Source organism: Danaus plexippus, chromosome 11 (genome assembly GCF_018135715.1).
Source record: "Danaus plexippus chromosome 11, MEX_DaPlex, whole genome shotgun sequence".
Taxonomy (NCBI): domain Eukaryota; kingdom Metazoa; phylum Arthropoda; class Insecta; order Lepidoptera; family Nymphalidae; genus Danaus; species Danaus plexippus.
Genome location: NC_083544.1, coordinates 9,211,583 through 9,237,485, shown reverse-complemented (window position 1 = coordinate 9,237,485; position 25,903 = coordinate 9,211,583). Strand labels below are relative to the sequence as shown.

The following is a 25,903-nucleotide window of genomic DNA, read 5'->3' as shown; positions in this document are numbered from 1 at the left end:
ATACAACTTGTTAAGGATGCTGGGACTTTCAAACTGAACTCTGACATTATAATGTAAAATTAATCAGTTAAACCCTTTTAAAAATGTGATGTAAAAGTTTAGAATGACCCAATATCATGATTTAGTGTCTCGTTCTCTCTCAGTGTTTGTCTCTCTCGCTCTCTTTGAGGAAAGCATCCATTCAGTTTCATCTGAAATCCGCCGTACAGAGGTTGCCTTCATGAGGTTTGTAAAACGCGAAAATCGCGTGTTACTAAAACGAAGTAACTATATTTTAAATTATCATTAAAAATAACAATCTATTTTAGAGGTTTCTTGTGATTTTGAAAAATAAAGTGTTATTGTATATCACATGTTTGGAACTGCTTTTTATAATTTATAAATAAGATTTTAATAAAAGGTAAATATAAGTTATAAAAATAAAAGTGAGACATATTAAACAACAATGAATGATAGTGAACGAACTACAGATATGTCTACAGACTTTACAGTTAGTGATCTTGATAGTTTGGGGAAATTTAATCTGAGCGTCAATCTAACTGGACCCTTGCAATTTGGTACTGAATTGGATATTTTGTTTCAACCGGAAAACGTGCTGATAGCGCTTTACGTGCCCGTAATCTTATTATCTTTGGTGACTAATGTATTGCTAATTATAGTGGCTGTGAAGTGCAATTATACAAAGAAGTAAGTACACAAGCTTCATTTATGTTTTAACAGAATTTTACCTAAAATTTAAAATAATTCTTTTAAAACCAAGCAGTTCAATCAAAAGAATGAAAACGGAGAAAAGGAATGTTATGAAATCATTATTTTTATGGTTAAAATATGAACAAGTATAGGAACATACACGAACATTATGATTTAGATGTTATTTCATTCATCCGTACTTTTTGAAGGCTCAAAAAAATCTCACAGTAATATACTTCCTGGTTTTGTTTTTCAACTATTTATGATAAAAATATTAATTGATAAACCCGAGCCACGCTCATCATACATCTGATATTTATCATTGAAAGTATTCTCTCTGAATAATAGTTAACTATTAATAATATTAATTCTTACCTCACTCGACACATTCTGTAAAATGATTTGGAGCTCCCTCTCTATATATTTGGTATGCGATCTATTGAATATACACTCTATATCCATTTATATGCAGAAGCTATTTTCACTGACGCAACGCATTCTTTTCGTAGTAAATATTTTCACTTAAAGGAAATATATTTCAAGAATTTTCAATATTAAACGTGATATGAAAGTGGAAAGTGTATAGCTTCTATCCGATTAATTATTTATCATAATTAATTAAATATTTATTATTCTTTTCTTTCAGTCTTCACCCTGAACCCTTTATTATCTCAGGAACCTGTATTCAAATGATATAATATTTTGTTTCACACATTTTTATGTGTGCTTACATTATTTTCAATAATTCATTTACTTAATAAATTTATATCAGTACCAAAGACCCTCTCACATGGAGCCAACCACATAATCCGTCGTTTTGCTAAAGTAATTTATCTTATTTCTTAAGTTAATATTTTAATCTCCTTATACCCTCCGATAGCACGTTGAAGTGTTACAGCTATCAGTTACATTTCTTTGCACAGTCAACACTCTAATATGAGAAAGTTAATCTTATAAATTAAAAGAATTAAAATTAATATTCATTCCTGTAAAGATTTCTTTGGCAATGCTGATATAATTATAATAATTAAGAACATCGCTAAATGCACTTCCCAAGTAGTCGTCGCAAATACAACTTGCAAAATATTTTATAGAACTGTCTTTCATTTTCATATTGAAAATTATCTTAATCCTAAAATAGTCAGTGGTGTAACTTGATCAAAGAAATTAATCAAACGAGCTTCAGTACGTATTTTGTATATTCATACTGAATTCCAATTTGTCGTTTGACTGGTTCGGATAGTTCGCTGTTAAAGCCTCTATTTTATATTAATTTTAATTCAATGCCATATTTATTGATCTAAATGTAGTATTTCCATAAAATTAACAGTTTCGCTTAATATACCAACGCTTGTTAATTACGATTCAAGTTCGTATTATAATAGTCACTCCCATGGAAAAGAAGACAAGACAAAAATAAAACGGAATTCGTTGAAAATAAAATCTTGAAACATTACTAAATTTTTTTAAAGGGTATTAGGGCTATCCTGAATATACTGGGGCTATACTGTAGTTAAAATATTTATTAAGAAACAAAAGTTACAATAAAGTTATTCTTTACTTTGAATTTAAATCTTGATTGTACAGTATTTATTTATTTTTTATTACAAAAAAAAATACATTAAGTTTACTTTTTGTACAAAGTTGTTTATTTCTATGAAAATTTTTATAAAAAAATTGCGATCTTAAACTATAGTAAGTAGAAACTAATTAAATTGAAATAAAAATAATACAGTGAAACATGAGAATATAAGTAACCAAAACCCTCGCGGCCTTTAATTAGTGAGACAGAGACTATATTCTGGAATGGAAATGTACAAAGGGTACACTTGAATAACTTGTACTTTGTGATTAGTTTTATCGAATTGTTAAATTCTCCTGTTGTTTATAAATAAAACAATAATTTGTAGTTATTCTCCATGAACTTATTTATTGATGAGGTTATAATAACTAAGCTGTTTACTTGTGCTGATTATTTGTGTCTTTCAATAATTTTTATTATAATTAATGTTTTATATTCCTGTGTATTAAAACATAAAATTTACATGATGTCCCCTACCAAGCCTTTGTTTCAGGCTTCATTCGCAGAATAACATTCTATTTTAGAGTTAAATGTTTATCTTTAGTTAAAGAGAAAAGAAAATATTTTATTACGCAGAATCCTAATATTAAACATTTTCAACACTTTCTCGATTCCAAGATACTTTGAAAGAATTTACAATTTTTTGTAAACCCAAAACGTAATAGTTGATAAAAAAAAAATGGTATTCATCCGTGCAAAGTCCATACTTTCAATGTAAAATATTAACTAACAAAGTTTATAAATTTAAATTCCGTGTTAACAAAATACAAAACCAATAAAAAAAATATTGATTACAGTTATGGATAAATATTTGTCAATAATTTTTTTTATTGTACAATCCAGATGTAAAATATATATATCTTTGTACATACTTGTACAGATTATTCGTTTTGACTCTGTCGTTGTTGCAGTTATTATAGCACGTATAAATAACTACTCATTAATTACGACGTTACAAAAACAAAATTATCTAAAAAGCATTGCCAAAATATTTGATTTTCTACTTTAATATAAAAATGTTATACATGCTTGTTTAAAGTTACACTGCACTTAAACGTAACTCCATAATAAAATTATAAAAAGTCCTTTTAAGTAATTGTTATTTTTCTTAATCATAAATTATGATATGACAATTAAGTATCAAATATTTTAGAACACCCAAGTATTCATCTTTGCAAATTATAGCAATTCCTGTAGCTGACTCAGACGTTACATTTTATATTCGTTTATTTACATCGTAAAACAATAAACCAGTTTGTAAATGCTCGGCACATCATTTCACTGAAAAGAGTAAAAGGCTATTACTTTGTCATTCGTATAATAATATTTTGTTCTTTTATATATTTATTTTACGGATTCCATGTGAGATTATGAAAATGAAAAGAGTCTATTACCGTATTTTAAATACATTTTCAGTATATTAATAGTTATATTAGTTAAAAAGTCGTAAAAATATTTAATTGTATCTGTCGTACTGTGACTTCTAAGCCGTCAGTTCCAAACAGATAACAACATCAAAGTTCCGTGAATGTAAAATAGTTCGTGAAATGGAAACATGTGCACAGAGATGAAATGTTAATTTTTTTATTACATAGATGTCAATGTTTTTTCTGAGACCAAGCCAAAAATTTTGATGTATGTTGTTACATTTTCATTAACTGTTTTGAAATTTCTACTACAGTAACTATAATTTTAATGATAAAATAGCAATATTCAATTTTAGGTTAAACAAACTTTAGGGTTTAACGTAATTGGTTTGTACAAGATTAAATTCTGAATCATGTATTTTGATAGTTTTGCTGACAAAACATATAACTACTACTGTTTGTTGTTATTGTAGTTAGCGGGTCGAAATTATTATTATTGTTAATTAAAAAAAAATCTCCTGGGAAATGTCTCCTTTTTAACTATTTTAATAGACAACAATTTCTTTAAATATCTTTTTCCGCAATAAGGATAAAAAATAATAATAAGGAAAGAAATTTTTAAAATTAATATTTCTCTCTACCAACTTCATTCCGAGTACTTTGCGATTAACATAAAGAAATGCACAAACAACATTTCCAATTAAAAATTCTGTCATAGCAAAATATAACAATTTTCTATCTGTAAAATTATCAGTGCTAAACACTTACTAAACGATAATTGAAACTTGAATGTTATTATTATCCTTGTACCAATAATGACTTGACATGTTGTTTGCCATCGAGATTACGTGCCTAGACAACCATATGAATTCTATTTTTTCTGTCGCCGAGTTTTATCGAGTTCATACCATGGAAAATAAAATTACTATCATAGATTTTGGCTAATAAGTTAAGAATTTATAATAATGAAGTGTATAGGACTGTAAAGTGCTTAATTTTGTTATAATGGCAAAACATCATCTGGGCATCTGATGATTTTGGAGATAGTAAAATATTTGGAGAAATATTTAGTCAGAATAATTTACAAATATTAAAAATAATAAATAAAAGTGGTGAAATAATATCAAGATATTAATTGACCTGTGCAAATAAGGACATACACCCTTAAAGTCTGAAGAGACAAAACTTTTCAGCATAACATGGATTCACCGTGCGGGTGCCAGGTCCATCACGTCACTAGGAGAGGAGCTTTAAAAGTGCCTGGGTCTTTCGACCCAGATGTAGATTTCAGGGCGCCCTACTTAAGGCACGTTAAAGGCTCACCTCAACCCTTCATGCACCTAACCAGATTTAAAACTGGCCTTCGAAGTCCGTTCTATGACTGAATTGATGTTAGTTCTGGACAGGTCTTTTATTGGTTGTATGGAGATTTAGCTGTCATACCTCTCGCTCCTACTTCTACCGCGTACAAATCTACGACAAACCTATTCTTAGTAAGTTCGTTAGTGAGTTCGTAATACTTCTTGAACTTTATGGTATGATCTTTGGGGATGTTGGTTTCCCGAGGAACCACAAGCACTATTAACACAACGCCCTTTAAGATTCGCGAATATAGAAATATGTCGCAAATATTCTCTGAGATTTTATATTGATTCTCATACGTATCTATTATTATTGTCCAATCTGAAATCGCTTTAAGGATAGACTAAAACTGGACGTTTGACTTTATATGCCTTGATGCGCTTTCACTCACAAAACCTATTGATCACTCGTTTGTGGTTATTTCTTTTTGCGCTCTGGCTACCTAAAGAGTACCCGCTTCACGTAACATTTTCAGAACCCGCTTGTGAATTTCCTAATTTCAGAATGCTATAATTTACGACGTATTGATCGCTAATCAGAGTACCTTACGCCCCACCAGCAAATGCTTAGCAGTTCCAATTGCCTCCCCGTAAATATAGCAAGTTTTTTTGTACCTTTACCCCATCTTATTAAAATACTCTGATCTGATAGTATCATTTGGAACTCATTGAGATACAATTTTAACAGTGCTGGCGACTAATCATCAACTAAAGTACGCCAATTTAATGTGAATGGGATGTAAAAATCTCCTACGTGTAACCACTTATTCAGCTTTTCTAAACTCATTGCATTGATATTAGCATTCTCATTTTACCGAATAAAATACTTTAATATATCCATATATTTGGCCTTCTTTCTTGATCTTAACCCTACTATGTTACTTTGTGCTCCTATCATAAACTCTTTATTGAATTGAAGTGACTTTAGCTCTGGGGCATCTTTGTCTTTTGGGAGTGATTTAACGATGTCATCATAGGAATTCCCGAAGATATATCTTTTGGAAACTCTTAGGTATTTATAGAGCTCCAATGGCATTTTTAGATTCATTTAAAAACTATTACGATCCCTGAATAAACCTGACTAACCGTAAACGTAAATTTCCGTAACCGTAGAAACACATTGACCGCCTAACGATAATCCCGGATCGTTTGAGGTATATCTTTTGTTCCGCCTACCGAAACACAGATAGTGACAGTTTATTTGGTTTTGTCCTCAATCCATCCGTCGATTCACAGAATTTATCCACTTCATCCAATATTTATTGACAGTTTTTGGGGTTATGCTGGGGGTTGGATTCTATGTATTTATTATTAAACTTGAAGCGATATATCATTTTTTCTTGTTACTTATTAGTTTATCTACTAAGATATTAATATTAAATAATATTATAGATAAACAACAGCCTTAAACTAGTCCTTCATTGTAAATCAAAGTTTTAGTAAGGCCTTCTTTAGTTAATATAGAAAACTTTAATTTTGAGTAATACATATGACACTATCATATCACTAACTAGCGGTGGAAAGTTATCAAAATTAAAGGTTACGTATATAAGAGCCAACTTACACTATATTATTAAAGCACTCAAGTAAGTGCTATTTGAGTTTGTTCTAATGGGTCCATATTATAATCACTACTAAATTATCGTAAAATTTTCATTATTGTCTGGTAACTTAAACAGTCTTTCCTTTCAAACTGTTTTGGTCTTAACGTTAACATGTTAGTTTTTTTATTGATATTGAGTGCTTTTTTTTCTTTATTTATTTCATAAAAACTATTGCCATGAAAAAAATTCTGAGTTCCCAATATACGTAGTCCTTTGGACGGGTTGGATATTAAAAACGTTTCAAAAGGTTCTTTGATCTAGTCTCCTATGTAACGTGACGCTCTGAGTGGTTAGAGCAGTAGCTCGCTAGGAAGATAATTTTTTTTTTGAACTAAAACTACTTCTTTTGATTACAATATAGTTATGTTATTAGCAATTCCTATTTGAATAGTGAACTGTAATGTTTTGATTTTTTTTCATAATATGTCATTTTATTAACGGTTGTAATTAACATCTGTGACAGACTTTAATATTTTCGATTACACTAAATTCTAAAGTTTGCTTTTTATTGTAGCTTAGAATACATATATAACTATTTTCTACGAGTATTACTATAAGTCTTCATTTTCTAAGACCCTTATTTTAATTGTAGCTTCAAAAGTCCTTCAAAATTTTTTACCATTACAAGATTTCTTGATGATAAGAAGATATTTAAACGTTCATAATATCCGTGACAATAAAAAGTTTTAATTAAAAAAGTACTAAATATATTTCCTAGTTGTCCCAGCCAGACCTTTTTCTACTTGTAATAAGACTAGTATTATATAATATAGAAGATGTGAACAAAATCTCCTACTATTTTTGTGAAGATCTCCACATACTAACTGATACAGTTTATATTTAAGTTTGTAATTGTTATTAGTATTTTCTCTTTTCATATTTTTATTATTTATTGGCCGATCTTGTCAAACATAACCAAAGTCTTTCTATATAGTAAAACCAATTTCATTCTCGACTAAAACTACATGTAAGTTATTATAACACTGTTTTCCTACATATTATACAAACTTTCTGCCTGTGAAATTATTTGTCCTCACCAATTAACAGAGTTTTGAGAGTTTAATTGCATTTTAAATAATTAATACAGTTTTTATAGGTCATACAGTTCCCAATTTAAAAATATAAAATTCGAAATTAAAGCAGAAACTAGAAATTTCAAATTAGTAGAACCTAGCTGTGGTCAAGTTGTCGCTGCTTGAACATGGGCTGCCTCGATCGGGGAAGTACCACCCCCTAGCAAAAGATCGGCATGAAGTAGTTTTAAATGGCTGCATCTCGTCCGACGAGTGAGAGCGTCGGTTTCCCCTTTTCCCACCCTTTCATTACCTGTTCTACTTTTTTTCTTTTCCCACCCATTTCTCTCATTCTTCTCTAATCAAGAGTGGTTATAGAGTCGCAAAACTGTGTTGTGAAAGTCCATGGGAGATGGTAAACTACCTCCATCGGGTAAGCCGTTTGCTCATTAAAGCATAAAAAAAGTAATGTAAATAATGAAAAAAAAAAACTGACTAAAATAAAGAAATAGCTCTTGAAAAGGAAAAGGTGTAATACATTTTTACAACGCCAAAAACAGGGAGTGGAATAAAAAATATACGCTATTATTATTTTGATCTATATGTTAAATTAAATGTGAGCCTAAATAAGACGACCACTTTCTTAAATGAAGTCACATTCAATTTTGAGAACTTTAACTACAAGTTAATTGTCATATTAAATAAATACATTGTTATATATATTTTTTTTCTTTGTTTTATATTTAAAAGACTGAAGATAACTGCTTTTCCTGTTTTACTGGTCCAGTACCAATTTAATTGAACTGTTTGATGCAAAAAATAAGCAATTAGATTTCTTGTACATATTGCTTCCATTATAGATAGCAATGTTGTTTCGTTTAGTGAAATATGCAAGATATGTCACACCACAGAAACATAACATGAATTACTGAGTATTTATTTTATTTCAATGTAAACGACTTCTGTTTTATAGAGACGAGATAAAAGTGTCTGTTAGTAACCTTTGTTTTTTTTCCTTATGTAACCTCAATAATTTATTAACTCTCCTGAGTAATTATTTGGATGCAAACAAAACGCAAACGCAAAACTATATATCAAGATTATGTAGTATCGTCACTTACCTTGAATTTTATATTTTTCATGGAGAAATCCCAGGTGCTAAATAATTGCCAGCTATCAGTATTGAAATACGGACTTTTTTATTTCAATTGCCTCAAGGATATTTCTGGGATATACCAAGATATATTTACAGATATATAGAGATATATCTGTGTTCACTAGTGAAAACCTGTCAGAAATTTTATGTAAACACACTGCGGATTTCGCTACCCTATACTAAAAATACTGTTTTAATATCTTATTTCTCACACATTTTGTTACTGGTTTTTTTAAACCTTAGCTACAAAATATAAAATTTGTTCAAATATGTCATTGTTCCTAAATTTGATGTACAGCAAAGAAAAACGAGTGCTTCCCCTCAATAAGTTGTGTTACATATTTTTATAACTCTACAAATTGCAGTCTTCTCTTAATTATTTTTATCTTTAACATACAGTTTTGTTATTGATAAATAACATTCTAGGTAAAAAAAAAACACAAAAAAATACATAAACAATCTTCAATTACTATTAAAAAATAAGGATTTATTTAAATTCCAGATTAAATATTGAAATTCAAAGCCTAATTACTTTTGTTAGTTACATAACAAGGTAAACGTGAAAGTATTCAGCAGCAGGTAATTAAATGCTTTTAGTAATTAAATAATTCAATTGAATATTGAGAGCAACGTTTTAATATTTTAAAAATTCTAAAACAAACTCGTCAACTACAACTATAAATTACAATAGTAAGGGTTTTTTTTATTAAATTAAAAGAATAACATTAAGAATACCATCTCATCTAACAACAATATTAATATCAAACATTTACATGGGCTAGGTTTAATGTTTTTCCTCTTTATCAAGAAATTGAAATTAAAAACAAATATGATTAATGACATCGACATAGAGGAATGAACTATTAACTTAATAACAAGTTCCAGCTATCAGAGCACCTTAATAAATAAAATTATTAGTATATCTATATATGTATATATTATAACTAGGTCTAGTTGGGCTTTATTTTTTATATCTACGTGATTATTTCCAAATGTTTTTGATACCCAATACACAAAAGAGAGGTAAGATTAAGGCTTACTCGAATTAAGTATATACCTCATACATATATATAACTAGGTTAGAGACGTATGTGCCAATATTTTTCACCTAGAACCACCATGTTCAAAGGCTACCTTTATAACGGGTATGACAAAACATTTTTGTTTGTACTTTTATTTCAAAGTTTGCTGTTATAAAAGGTTTTTATCTGCGGTGTTTATAAGATTTCTTTTCAAATAAATGAATATGTTTTTATCAAGCCATTGTCCCATTTTACTGCATCACTTAATTTTATAAAATAAAAACTACTTAATATAATTGACCAAAAACCTTTTAATAAAATAAAGTTTTGTTATTTTTTTTCTTTCCAATAACCCAGAAGTATTTTAAGTAAAAATCTAACAAAATTAAAACACGAAGTCTAAAGAAATAAATAAATATCATCCTTAAAACATATTCCTTTTTCATATTTTTTATATAATTTTATCTATAAATCCGCTATTTGTGTTTAGTTTATTTTATTAACATGAAATCAGTTTAACAATGAAATAAAAACATATAAATAAAATTAAGTAAGTCTCAAAGGGTCTAGAAAGAACACCAATCATAGTCGTTTTATTTTCAGATGAATTGTTATTTTCTACGTGGCTTATGTAAATAAAGTTGTCTAAAATATATATATTAATTATAAAAAGATATAACATACATCTACCTAACATATAACAAAGAGGTAGAAATCACAATATGTTATTTAATAAATACCGCAACTAGATATTTATAAACTTATAATTTGAATTAATTCAAATACGAAGTTAAAATTAATTCAAATACAACAGTCCCACACAAATTTTGGTAAAATATTTAAAATAGACGTGGGTTTTGTTGAATTCTTATAATAACCGTAACATCAATTTAATTGTTAATATTAAGCTTAGTAATGGTCAGTAAAAAAAATTTGGTAGGTAATTTTTTATTGCTCCTAAAACTATTTTTATTTGAAGGTCATCTAATTACTTCGTGACAAGTCATTCATCAACTTTCCGTTAATAGAACAACTTCTTTATTTGACCGAAACATTCTTTATACCTTTCGTTTTAACCAATGCTGAAAAAATATATATGTCTAATAATAATAAAATTATATATTATACAAGTCTCATTAAAACCTCAAAACATAATAACCTACATTAATAAATATCCCATTAAAAAAATGTTTACTTTGCAAATTGTACATAATACCGTTTCGCGAATTATATAGGATGGCAACCGGAGGTTCCAGGAAAAATACGAAACTTCCTTATATGTATATTATAATAAAAATTACATATTAAAACTTATAACCTATACCTATGACTACATGATTGCCCCGATGTTAGGATAGCAATCCCATTCCATAGCTTGTGTGGTATCAGGAATCTTCTGGTTCACACAGCTTGGTGTTCGTTCCGCGGAGTCAGCGGCATCATTCGTTATATGATATTTTATCTATACAACGATGTTGCCCCGGCGATGTCCATTTATTTTATAATACGTAGCGCGTACGTAACACGCGTGTAAATAGTTTTAATTATTGTCTATTTGAATATTGTCTGGTCGGGACTATAAATACTATTAAGTAACCATCTATATTTTAATGAGCTCTAAGTATTCATTAAAATTCATTTAAATGAAACTAATATTTTTCAGATTATTTTTAAGATAAGATAAGATTTTCAACTTTATTTTTATGTAAATTCACATCACTAATTGTCTTTAAAAAGTACATATTTTTCTAGTGTTACGAATATCTTCCTCGTGAACCTATCGCTAGCTGATCTGCTGGTGACAGGGGTGTGTATGCCGATTCAGCTCAGTAAAGCCATCACTTTGGTCTGGTTTTACGGGGAGACTGTCTGCAAGATCGTAAATTATATACAAGGTTAGTGTAGTATTATACTAAATGTATACTGAAATATCATTCTATGTGTCTGTATATAGCTCAACAACTTTTTGACTGGTACTCTTAGTAGGATGTATTTTTCGTTTTGCTTTTTTTACGAATGCCAGAACAAGAGAATGGCGTCATTTCAAGAGCGATCTCAAGCTATCAGGTCAGTGATTTTCAATTAAGATTCTAGCAGCTAGAATATTTTTTATTGTACTGATATACATGTACAGTCCTTTTTAAACGGTGTTTATTGTAGGCCGTTAAATTTAAAAAAAATGTTATTCAGAACCCCATCCAAAATAGAAGCTTGCTTTCATTTAAGAAGTTCTGATCTTTTTCCCACATTCCTATAGAAGAAGAAAACCATCGTCGCGGCGGCAGAAGCTTATCATCGGGTCTCTTTGTAATTATTTAATCCGCCAGAATAAATAAAAATAAAGGTGAAAACTTACTCCACAAACACTGCCTCGTTCAAATATTATAATTAAAATCACAAAAGAAAGTAATGATAAGTAATAATGAAATACTATTTAGCTGGAGATAATATATTAGCTAATAATATTTCTGTTTCTAAATTGAGTGAATTATTTCCATCGGATTTTTATTATATTTCTTTCCTTTCCGAATCCTGAATATAACGTTTCTATTTTGCCTACATTAAAACAAAAATATCTATAATTTATATAAAAAACAATATTTAACAAGCTCGACCAGAATCAGAGTCTTTGCCTTGATAATAATTTTGAAAAGTTCTTTGAGATTTTGTGTGTTGTATGAACAAGCTGATCATTGGATTGTATAATCTCTTCATAATTGTATGAAGATGGAAAATCTTATTTATAATTATATTTGTATTGCTAATTATTTTCTTAACCAATTATTTGATTATTTATTTTACATATAAAAATGTTGCATATACAATATAAATGTTGTCCAAAAGGCATTCATTCATTTATTACATTCGCTACTTGCTAACCTGACAGATGTAGTAGAAAAAGATATGTGGCTGTGGACTAACTAAATAAATTGAGATGAGAAGGAAATAAAAAGATGTGAGAGAATTATTCAAGTATTAATTACGTATATTTATGTACATTATGTAGACAAAAAAGATAAAGGTTAAGATAATATAGGAAATGTTACTTTACTCGATGTTAGAACGGATATCTTGAAGGAGCCTTACTTATAGTTACCGGCAAATGAAATAGCTGCTGTGACAAACGAATTCTGTTGAAATCCAGATAATGAAAAGGAGTTTGAAGTAATAAATTGCTCAAAGAACAAAACTGTCTGTCAAGAGAGCTAACAAATATAATAATCTTCATTTTAAATAAGAAGAAGACAAAGATTAAATAGAATTGAATTCAGAAGGCAAAATATTCAGATCATCAGATCAGATCAAGTATTGGTAAAATTTAATTTGCGTCTGCAATAGGAAATATCTTATAACCCGAAAAACAATCTAGTGAAGGTGTTTAGTGAATGATTATAATTATTAGTTTGCTTTGTTAAAGTTTGGTAGATTATTTTTTAAGTGTAACAAAGGGTGTAGTGTAGCGAAACATTACTGAGACAACTCCTTTACATTAATTATACCTATTAATCAAGTAGAGAGAACTATCTTAATGAATGTCTAAAATTATATTTAATGTAATGAAAGGGTTCCAGGACGCGAATGGCAGTAAAAGGAAGACTAAGTCTGTAAAACATTATGAAATGTAATTATAGCCTAAGAGCCCGTGAACCCAAGACCTTGATTATTTTATAAAAGCTAATAGTTTGTCTGCCAGCGGATGCTCTTAACACAGGTAAGAACGTTGGCCCATTACGAAGTTTGGGTTGCAGTGGTTTTGGCAGATAAACGGTACTAAAGTTGTGTCAAATAAACTAGATCTGTATCTGTTTTCGTCAAATAATAAATAGCGTTATTTTAAATCACATTGTTCATTGTTAGACACTTATCAAGGTGGCAATCCCTTACCAGATACCTTTAATGTTCATTAAGTTCCTTATAATTCTACTTACGTTATAAAAGCTGATTTTGATACATAATGCTTTGGTAATGAGTGGACGATGTTTCCTCCTTGCTTTGGTAATGAGTGGTCGATGTTTCCAGACATTTGTAATCATTCCGATGCCTTGCCAGGCAAGGAGGAGGAGCAAGCGCGAGGTAGTATGTATATATCTATCATCCACTAATAATATTGAATACACCTTACCGATTTAATTTTTTTCGATATAGTTCTATTACTCAATAGTTGCTCAATCACAGCCTTTGAATTTTCTCCACAAAGATCCTAAAACTCCGAAGCGCAGCGCACTTTTTCCTGTATCTATGCCGCTGAAACAAGTTTCGGTACCCATCTTGCACTCACTTTTTTACTTGAAGATGTTCATTGATGAAAGATGAACTTTTAGAGAGCCATATTTATACTTCTAGAGGTCGATCGTCGTGGCCAAAGTTTTTGAAGGTTTCTCTGGCGAGGCGAGACTCTTTCACCCAATTTTCTATTGTGCTTTAGGAGGGGGCAGACTCCTTAAACAAGTTTTTTTGAAAAAAAAAAACGCGACTATCGCATTTAACTCACATTTCATGACTCAAGTAAATTTTGTAAATATCTTTATTGTACTCAGGTGTTGCCGTCGCAGCTAGCGTATTTACTCTGACAGCTATGTCGGTAGATCGTTGGCTGTCAATATCTCCAGAACCTCGACTTCGTCCCCCGGGCAGACGACAGGCTTTACTATTGCTCACACTGCTATGGATCGTAGCTCTATTGATCTTCATACCGCTATTCTTAGTAGCATCAGTTCGAAAAGAATCTATACCAATTATATCCAAGACAGAAAAAAATATTTCTGTAAGTATGACATTGTATTATAGAGAATGGATACAAATATTATGGTCTGAGTACGTAGGTATTATGTAACTTTTTAAAACACGTATGTACTATATAACACTTAAATCTCGAGTCAATTCAAAGTCAAAAGGCACTCCTCTCCATTAACGCTTACATTTTATCGATCATGCCTTTTCTGACTTTTCGGTGTATATACCCAGATTCAACGTTCAATTTTATTTTGAATTATTAACAACAAAACAAAGCGTATATTAAATTCACTTGCATTTAAACATCATGATTTAATATTAACTTATTAACTCTTACATCATATATTTGGTTCAGATATAAAAAGTGAGTAAGGTATTTCATAAAAATACAACATGCGGCTATAGTTAAAAGGTTTGAAATCAATTGAAATAAGTCATTGAATTTCAAAAAGTTCTTTCATAAAAACGTTTCACTGAAAATATTTATAAAAAAAGTGTTGACAAATACTTGCTTTTTCCATAAAAAAATAAAACTAGAATTTACATTCAATAGCAAGCCTAACAAATTTTGACCGGACAAAATAGTGTGTGTGTTAACTTCATTTTATATACAAAAAAGGGAATTGAAATTTTTAACAGTTATGTAACGAAGTGTTAGCGTGAGTTAACTCTTTTATTTTAACACAGAAATTGTTACATGTGCCTATTATTGTAGTTTAAATCACAAGGGAAATATGTCATTAAGCTAAATAAACTAGATTCATTTTAAAGAGTTATTGTTCGCGTGAAATATCCAAATAATTTACTTCTACTGCAAACTACAACAACAACTATAATAATTTGATTTTAGTATAACTATGTTTAAACAAATTTTGTTTTCAGATACTGACAAAAGATGTTAATTTTTGTACAGAAGAGTGGCCCAGCCCAGAGACGAGAAAACAATTTGGCACATTAAGCTTTACGTTAGTGTACGCAATACCAGGTTTGTTATTATTTGGACTCTTCCAAGCGCGGTCTTTTTTAATTAGTTTCTGTCATAGTCATTGTTTATAAAACGTTCGATACAGTTAGAAGTACTATAGTGTGTTTGCTTACTTTTTTAAAACAAAATCTCCAGTAACTAGTACAAGCTTGAACGAAACGAGGGCAATCTATTTACTGAAATTATATTGAACTTAACAAAAGAAGATAATACATTTTTAATGGTTTATTAGAAATAGATCTCTGTACAAAATTGTTATATATAAAGGATTTCTGTCGAACGTATAACTTTCTATGTACGAAAATTTTTTTATATCTAAATCAAACACGATGGCCGAGTCCTTTCTACATTAGATAAATTTTGGGACCAAGTAGATTTCATATTCGTCTGTTTAATATTTGATGACATCTTCAGCAAATTTTGATGACATAATAAAAATAAGTCCTGAATTCATTAGTTATATTTTTTTTTCTTCCAATGACGTCTACTAAATTTACAAATCTTAATTTGAATAATATATATAATTTATTTCTATGGGTGTTTAAAAAAATATTCTTCATAAGTAAATTATCCTCAAAATGAATCTATAGTATCGTACTTCTAAAGTCATAAAACCATAGACGCCACCAGAATTACCTGTTACGGTAATAATTGTTTTAATGTATTTTACAAGTATAAAGTGACTGTCATTACAAGCTTCACTCAATCATGTTGACGAGAATTTTACGATCCACCAAACGGCGTCACCATCCCCGCATAGTAAGGGAACGTTATCTATTTAATAAATGAATATAAGCAAAATATAGTTTGAAAAATCAATTCAATTCATAATTTAATATTTGTAATGTAATCAATAAGTTCATAATTGATGAATCTGTTTCGTTTATAGTCTTTTCTTCTTTAAATTAATTGAAATAACTATATTAAAAAAATATTATTAAAGTAATTTGGCGCTAATATTTGAATAAAATTTTGAAAATAGGGAAAAAAGAGTGAAAAATTCATCAACACGAGCAGTATTTGAACCTGTATCGTATGAAATAAAGCATTTCAGTTGCTTTGCCACTTTTTTATTTCCCCAAGGGGCAAATAAATAGACAGCCTACCTGGTGGGAAGTATTCATCGTCTCCCATGGACATCTGTAACATAAGAGATGTTGCGGATGCGTTGCCGACCAAATTTACCAATCAAACTATCGTGCCCTCACATGTTTATCAATGTTTTCAATTTTTTGTATTGTGAAGAAACGCTGCAAGAAAATGTCTATAATATTGATGGTAAAAACCACCCACATTATATTATTACAATAACTATATTTTTAACAATTCAGAAAGAAAAGTTTTTAATTCTAATAATTCATTTTCTATTTTAATTAAAGTTTTAGCTAAATAGTCTTGGAATATAAAAAAAAACATTTTGGTTTAAATTTATTCTCTTTGATATTATTATATATCTGCCAGTTTTTTATTAACTTTTGTAAGAAGAGTACTAATATTAAAATTTTGTTTCTTTTATATGTATCAGTTGTATTTTTTAAAATAATGTATCGACAGACCTAAATATAATCGAAATACGATCCGAAAATTATTTATGGATTATTATCATTTACATCATTTTTAAATACATACATCTACCGAATACATATCTTAATTTGCTTAATTTAATTAATTAGGTTCTTTCTAAATTGAAGAACAGAAAATTTATTGTAAAGTTTATTTTACAATGATAACCATAATGAAGTACTTTATACTACTAAGTGTTGAGCAAATATAGGGTCGTTTAAAGGATGAATTAACTTAATTAATAATTGGTAATTTGATCGTCACTTTAAAGTGTAAACTGAATTGAATATGCACATAAAAAATACTTTTATACTGGAAATATTGTTTTCAGGCCCTTAACTTTACTACCGTATAAGTTAAATAATGTTACCAAAGTAAGTAATTAACTTTTCTCTCAGGATCAATCACGATATTGTCATATGCATTCATGGGTAGGACTCTTTGTTCGGTGCGGCCGCCTTTCGATATTGATGAAGGGAATGTCAGCATGCAACAGGTAAAACTTTTACCGTAATGAATATGTTTTGATATACAGTTAGAAGAATATCTTTATTAAAACATGCATTGATCAATTTCCATTGATTATAATTAGTACAAAAGTAAACAAAAAATGTTTTTGACTTGTGTAAATTCTATCACTTCTATAAGAAATATCTTAAATTGAAACTACCGCGTTTAATCTAAACCCGTACCTACCTAGGTGAAATGTCTTTGATTAGGAAAAAATAATCATTAATAATCAATAATCAATAATCATTAATAATCAAAAATAATCTGTCACCAGGAAACCCATTTTTTATGAACAAGTTATGGTTATCTGACATTGCACAATATTGTATAAATTATTATCTGATGTTCTTTATGAACAAACAATACAAAAGAGATTTAAATATTTTCTCTCTAATATTTATAAACACAAAGCACGTAAATTCCGTAAGTAAAAAGATTTTCTTTTGATTTATAGCCCGTGTGAGCTACGAATTTTAATATAAAAATATACAACTTTTTACGCCCAGGGCATTCAAATAATACACTAAAACAAGTACATACTCATAACAAATATTCATTTTATGTTAGAATAATAATAATTAAAAGAGATTCAATACGTAACTCTTATAATACATACTTTAAATAAGAGTATTTTTCCAGGGCTTGCGACTAATGAAAGAGAGGAAGCGTGTGGCATGGATCCTATTATTGTTGGCTGTTTTATTTGCTCTGTGTTGGATGCCTTACAATATTATGCAACTATTGCTTGATATAAATGCTGTTAATACTAAAGCATTGAGCTTGGTTCTTCCTTATGCCCTCTTTGTCGGTAAAGTTTAATTTTATTCATCAGTTTTTGTTCGTTTTTATGTTGGACGATTTTGTTTCAAACTTAAACAAATTGGTTATTCCAGGTCACGCTAACTCGGCCATCAATCCTATAGTATATTGCTTAATGACGAGGAACTTTCAGCGTTCGGTACACAAGCTGCTTTGTGGACGAGCCGTGTGTCAACAGACCAAGTTTACGGTAAAACGTCACTGTGTTTTATATCAGTTAAAATGATGCATCAAAGGATCTATAGTCTGTAGGTGTCCTAAATAAAATTTTAGAATTTATTATATTAAAATATGTAAGCAGTATTATGACCAAATTGAACTTTAAGTTATTACAATGATGATTGGATACCCGTAGTAAATATGGCATATTATTTTCGTTAACAGAATTGCTTTTTAAGCTGGTTTTGTAGTATGTTTTTTATTCTAGATAGCCGTTATATAACATATTCAGCGTCATTGAAATTTTAAGATTTTAAGATACAAAAGCATCACCTTACTAAATGGCGGACCTTATGATTTTTGACAACGTTTCACAAGTAAAATGCAGTACATAAAAGAAAACTTAAAAAAATACGTAAAGAGATAAAATAAAATGTTTTTTATTTATTTTCTAAAGAAGGTTAATTCTACAGGTCTTAGGCACTAGTCACTACATTGCTCTTCTGATGAATTTAGGATATTGATCTGAAATAATAAACAATGCGTGGATCGTAGCGTAACCTAAGTAAATATTTAAATAGTTTTCATAGTGATATAAGAAATGTCACGCCTCATACAGATTCATTTCTTTTTGTTGTCTGATCGATTCTCTAGAATCTAGATCAATGAAGAGAGTAATATGAAAATAAAAGCCAAGTCACATAATGTGTTGGTTCTAGCCAGTATTATTATACAGAACTGAAAATACTCAAAATTGAATATATAAAAATTTGTGTTGAAAACCTTTTATATTAATGATATCCATTATTATTTCTTCACATTTTCAGTAAAAAAAATATTAAAAGTTCTATTTAATAGATTTCTTAATAAACATCAATTGAATAAAGTTTCAAAAAAATTGGTCAACGACCTGTTCCCAAAATTTTTTTTCTTGCAACTGCGTATAACAAACTACCGTCATAATAGACTGTCAAACATTTCTTTGGAGTTCGAGGTATCGATCACATTATAACATGTTTTTAATAATATTGCAAAACGTCTGAATACTTCGCTATTTTATATTGAGTATATATTTATATTTGGCATGTTTAGTCCAAGGCTTTAATTATTTTTTAATATTATAGTTAAAAACAATGTATTTCGTATATATGCGTATTTTCCAATAAATCTTTAAAATAATATGTACCTTACCATTATTAATTTATAATAAAAAAAAATAATAATAGTCAATATAATCATCTTAGTAATACAAGTGACACTAATGGCAAACTTTTTTTTTTCATATATACCTAAGATCGATAAAATCAAATCTATTTTGTTAGATTTCAGTGACCCAAAATTTAGATTAATGCCTGCTTGTCGGGGGGCCGAGTTATGTCATAAGTTAAGAGCTGACCGAACTCTGCGTGTAACTACTGAATGCTAATAAAAGATCACACGCAAAGAAAATGTGTTTGTTCGTATTTATTTCATTTAGAAGTTTGTGATAATGTAAAAATATGGATACGATCTTTGATACTTGACACCGTTTTACGTAATGATTATGGAAAAATATTTTTTGTAACAATTCTTAACGTAGCTTTGTTGTACAAGGTAAGATAATGTTACTTACGGGAGCGCCGACCTGTGACAGATTAATTGAATCATTTATTCATATATTTTTAGAAAAAGTAAAAATGAAGCATCTAAAATTTATATATAGTTTGTTACATATATCAGTTTTGTGATGATACTTTACTTTTCAGATTATGATAATGGGAAGAAAGATTTTAATTAACAAAATGTGAAATAGAATTATGTCTTTCTTAGTTTCTTATTGTTCTTGACTTTCCCTATTACTAAACGGATGTCATTATTGTCTGAAATATTTTATTTATTTAACAGTGGAGGTGCCACCAGAAACCGGACGGGTCTTCTAGTGATTATGAGCTTTATCACGAGCCACATAAAAGATGTTATTTACAAGTAAGTTCCAAAACTTATAAATATGTAGTTTTAGTCATAATGAAAACTGACATTACAATTATATGCAAAATAATATACACGAGGAAAATTGAATTTGAATATGTATAATGTCCTGTCAAAAACAATTTGCGAATATTATAACTTTATATAAATAATATGTGTCTTCGAATGTATTTCAAAAATATCTATGAAGTACATATTGTAAAGTGAAAATGTAATATTCTTTACAGACATTCTTTACTATTTAAATATCTTTATTTATTTAAACATAAGTGATTTCACTACAAATAATTTCAAGGATAAGGTCTGTGGAATGATAATGATTGTGACTAAATTCACCTCAGCTGAATGCGCTCCGTTACAATGGGCACATAAACGCAGCGCCGATGTTGCGCAGCACGGCGCACGCAACGACACAACTCAGTCACGTCACGCGATCATCTCGACGCACCGCTCCCGCACACACGCTTTCGGCAGACATGCTGCAGAGACACGGTCATATTGACTACACACGATAGTTTAATCATACTAATTTGATGTGTATTTATGTCTATACAAAAGGAGGCTGATGCCCTGATAGTACCTGGTTATCTTTGTCTATGGAGGTCTGTATTATAGATTCGATCTTATTTCCATTAATTTTTCTTTGCGATGGTACATTCAGATCAGAAAAAATACGAACCTATTTACAAGATAATGAATATATCGGTGTAATACATAAATGTAATCCTATACTAAATAATTACATTAAAAATAAATTGAATCTTATCAATATTATCACGATTTTATTTGTAAATATTGTACAACTTGTACATATAATTAATTAGTGAAATATGGAAGGATACATCAAAACTATTTATCTCGTCTAAAAATGTATTTGTACATAAAGTATATTTGAAATTATAGTGTTAAAAATTTATTAGGCTAAACTAGAATAAAGACTATAAAATATAACTGTATATTTTATACTCCGTATAAATAGTGTATGGAGAAATAATGATGTACATTGAATAAAATATAAAATTTTATTTTTGTTTTATTTGTATATAATTTCAATTTCTTAAAAAGTTACAAAGTACATTGTATATATTTAAAAAAAAGTGTGTATATACGCAAGTCACACACTGTAGAAGTGAAACATCGGAAAAGTCCCTGATTAAAAAACTTATTGGAAAGTATTGAAAAAATGAACAGTCGTTTCATGGAAACTGTGTATTTATAAGTACATAAAAATAAATGAAAATACTGAATTTTTTTTTCCGCCAGTAATCACGATTCTTTTCAGCTTTAGTTTCTGGCATAATTATAAAATTAATTTATCAAGGAGATGAAAATATTGACAATAATAAAAATTCATCAACAATCAACACACTTATACTAAAACTTTCTAGTATGCAGGTTAAACACATGCATTAAACACATACTATTGTAATGAGATCTACGACTATCGCGAGTTTTCTATTAAATGAAATTAATATTTTTCAGATTACTACGCGTATTTTATTATTCTAAAAACTTTATACTCCTAACGTTTTGGTTACTTTGCAGCAACTGTGTCAGTTGGTCTTATTATTTATCATCTACCGCCAAGGATTTCTTAATTTTTTGGCGTACAGATCTGGATGCCGGCAGAATGCGCTTACGGTGTGGTCAAGGACATGGGATTTTATATCTTTAAGGAGGGGTCCCAGGTCAGCCATCTTCTCAATTGAAATTGGGATGTTTTATAATTTCAATAGCCTCGCGGATTAACCTTGTTATGACGCGCGCCTATTTCTAATGTCTGTGATATGTTCTTTCATCCTTGTACCGATGCTCCTCTTTGTCTGTCTAATGTATGACAAGTCACAGTCACAATCGAGTTTGTATACATCCGCTTGTTGTAAAGGAATGGTACGGTTGGCTCACTTTCTTGTGTGCTTTGTAAGACTGTATACAAAACATACAAGATAGTGATCGAAACCTTCTACAAGTTGTTGCCTATTCTGTCAGTAACTCCCTTCATATATGGTAATATCGCAGGTTGTCACTCAACTAGGGATGGCTTCAAGTGGTTCTTGTGATGCTGACGAGGCACGGGCAAGTTGTTGATGACGAGAGCATATTTTAAATGCTGCAGCCTTTAGATGGCTCTCTGTAACAAATATTTGCCAACGGTAGCCAACTGAATAGGGTGGTGATATGAGTTTGAAATACCTATCCGTATGTGTGGGTTTCCTATAACCCCTATGTCCCAAAGTATTGTCAGGATTCCTAATGACAAGTATATCAAGTAAAGCTAAAGAATTATTTGCTTCTAATTTTAAAGTAAACCGAATCTTGCTATTGTTAGAGTTAAGGTTGTTCAGAAAAGTTCTTTATGAATATATCAGCGACAACGAGGGAAACTGGTGAACCACTTGAAACTTCAATAACTTGCATCTAGAATTCATCCTTCCACATAAGCTTGCCAGATGTTAGGCAATGCTCTAATAGCTCTGCATATCCTATAGGCATATTGTTATCCTTTAACTTACCTCTTACAATCTCAATGCAGTCAAGAACAGGTAGATTAGTGAATAATTACTTTAAATCGAAACTGACCATATTGTCATTGTCTGTTAATTTTAGATGTTTTATATCGTTTACAAACTGGTAGGAATCCTTATCACCCCGGGGCTACACAAAGTCAATTGTTAAGGATAGAATACAACAGATATAAAGAAGTATTTAAAAAAATAATAAACAATATTTCTGAACAGTTATAAATTGCTTAGTTGAAGAAATTACTGTAATACTAAAAAGATTTCTGTACCAGCGAAAGTAGTTTTATCTCACAATTTTCCCATAAAACACCTATATTGTATAAATAAAAATGACAGTCATTTACCACGTTCGTTTATACTATCGTACTGATATCCTGCGTTTTACTAAACGAAGTGTCTACTTTACTATATCTTGGCCTCAGGAAAAAATATTTTTAAATAAGAAAAACCAACTTCAAAAAAATACAGGAAAACAGGGACTTAAAAAGATATATATTTTTTTTTAAATAAATTTTCACATTTAATTCTATTTCAATACTATATAAGTGAAAAATTTTATTTTAATAATAAAGTCTAGATATCTGCACAAAAATCTACCAAATAGCTAATGTAGATAAACGAACACAATTTTTATTTACTTTCCCATAAGCTTATTTATTACCTAATATTTATATATATATATAGTCGGTGCTTGAGGTTTATCTGGGTAATATTTCTTTGTGAATAGAATGAAGGTTAATATCACCACTGGTCACTGAATATCGCTGCCTGTATTATGAAACACGCTTATGTAGTTATTTGTTCTGAACCTGAGTACAATCCTAAAAAAGTACTATACCGCTCCATACGTTGTTTTTCTGTTGTGATATCATTATTTCGATATTGAAAATTCGACAGTATATATCTTGTGTCTTATTTGTGTTGACGGTAAATGAAATTTAGTTTTGTTTCATACCGTTTACTTGTTATTTGTTGAATTTATAGTCATATGAGAAAAGCTTTATGTTTATTTAGGTTGAAGTTACTTTGAAGCTCAAATCCAATTTAGTATTCTATTATTAATAATGTTTAATTACTTAATCTGTAAAAGGCACCGGCTTCAAAAGGTGATTAAACGTTAAGAAATTGTATAAATATAAATATATAAATATTGCTTTTACATTTACTTCCGCTTTCACATCAATTTGCTATTCTATAGTTAATAATCAATATGAAAAAGGAGGTTATAAATTTAAGCAGGTTTGTAGGATTTTTTAGAAAATACAGTCTCTTTTTTCCAATGCCTACGAAAGAAAATTCATATACTCCAACAAGTCTACATAAATACTCTAAGAGGATGGTGCAATAAAATTGTTTACAGAGACATTTCATTGAAGGTCAAGCATGTTCCCAGCTATTAAGATTAATTGCACTTGACCGTAAAGACTCTCGGTAAACATGGCTTCTTCCTAAAAGCCTAGATCATAAAATTGTATATCTGTAATCTTCGATACAAAAAACAATAGACGACCGATAATTAATATGATAAAGTCATCAACGATAACGGGACGACTCGAGCATTATTAAAGATAAAATGATTTTTTAATGATAAATTCAAAGTCGCCTCAGGAAAAGAATCGAATCGGGAGACAAAGATTACAATTAACAAAGATATAATGATGGAAAATGGATTTTAAAAATACATCAAGAATCTAAACCAAAATTTTGTTGACGATTACTACATATTGTAATCAATAGACAAACAAAAAACTACCATGTAGAAACGATACATAACTATAATAATACATCTACTTACTGACGATCTTAATGATGTGACAAATTTAATTCAGTATTTAATGGCATATAATTCAGAAGCTACAATATTATGTATACATTACAGTGCTATAAAAATATCGCGATTTATGCCTACTTATTAACGAAGTAACTTTAGAGATTATGTATCCAAGTTGTTATTATGTATATAAAGTAATAACCAATTAAAAACAAATTATAAAGCGAAGAAACAAGTTACTTAATTGAAGGTGTCTTAAAATTTATTCTTAAACGAAGAACAATAATGCATAATGAAAACAAAATCACCCACATAAAACAATAATCAATTTAGGATCGAAGTACATCATCTCGTCTGCCCGTGATCTCGGTTGATGCAGAGTAACCGAAACTTCGGGAGAGTGTAGTTTTAAATACAATAAAATAACGCGTAGTAATCCGCAAATATTAGTTTTATTTAAGGGAAATGGAGTTGTTTTTTCTTATCGACGTACTTTTACTTTTAAAGTTATTTATACTTTATATTCTTTATTGTTATATTTTAATTTTCTGAAGAGTATTCACCTATTTACCTAATAATCAATTTTAAAGAAAAGTAATTTTGTGTATATGTATATATACATATATAAATCATTCAACAATAACCTTTTGCTTGTTTTTGGTTGAAACTAAACCTACATTTTTATATGTAAATTTTATATAACCTTGAGAATAATAACATAATTTACAGTCTGTATATACCGTAGACACGCGAAGATCTGCCCTTATCCCATGGAAGAGCACTTCTCTATAAAGGAGTGTACCAAATGTGTTTAGAAGTACCCTGTATTTGTTCTTAATGGCCGTTTTTCTTCACTCTATGTAATAGTTTATTCAGTGTCATTTATTTGTGATGTAACAAATAAAATATTAGATTTAGATAACTTGTTTTTTATTTATTATACTTACCTAAGTAATAACAAATATAGTGAGTTTTCTAAATATTCTATTTATTGTACGAGAAAACTAATAATAAAGTATAACAGCACTTAATCAGATATTATAAGATTTGAAGGAATTACTCGAGAACTGACGAATA

General features: G+C 29.3%; 1 protein-coding gene across 1 annotated transcript; it reads left to right on the top strand.

The window, feature by feature from the left end:
- The first annotated feature begins 212 nt into the window (after positions 1 to 212).
- LOC116765671 (neuropeptide FF receptor 2-like) lies at positions 213 to 21,407 on the top strand. Its single transcript, XM_032655241.2, has 9 exons — positions 213 to 687; positions 11,548 to 11,690; positions 14,334 to 14,560; positions 15,412 to 15,514; positions 17,476 to 17,573; positions 18,227 to 18,395; positions 18,481 to 18,596; positions 20,450 to 20,530; positions 20,875 to 21,407. Exons 1-9 carry the CDS (start codon positions 446 to 448, stop codon positions 21,046 to 21,048), a joined length of 1,353 nt encoding a protein of 450 aa, XP_032511132.1. The 5' UTR covers positions 213 to 445; the 3' UTR covers positions 21,049 to 21,407.
- Positions 21,408 to 25,903: the final 4,496 nt, after the last annotated feature.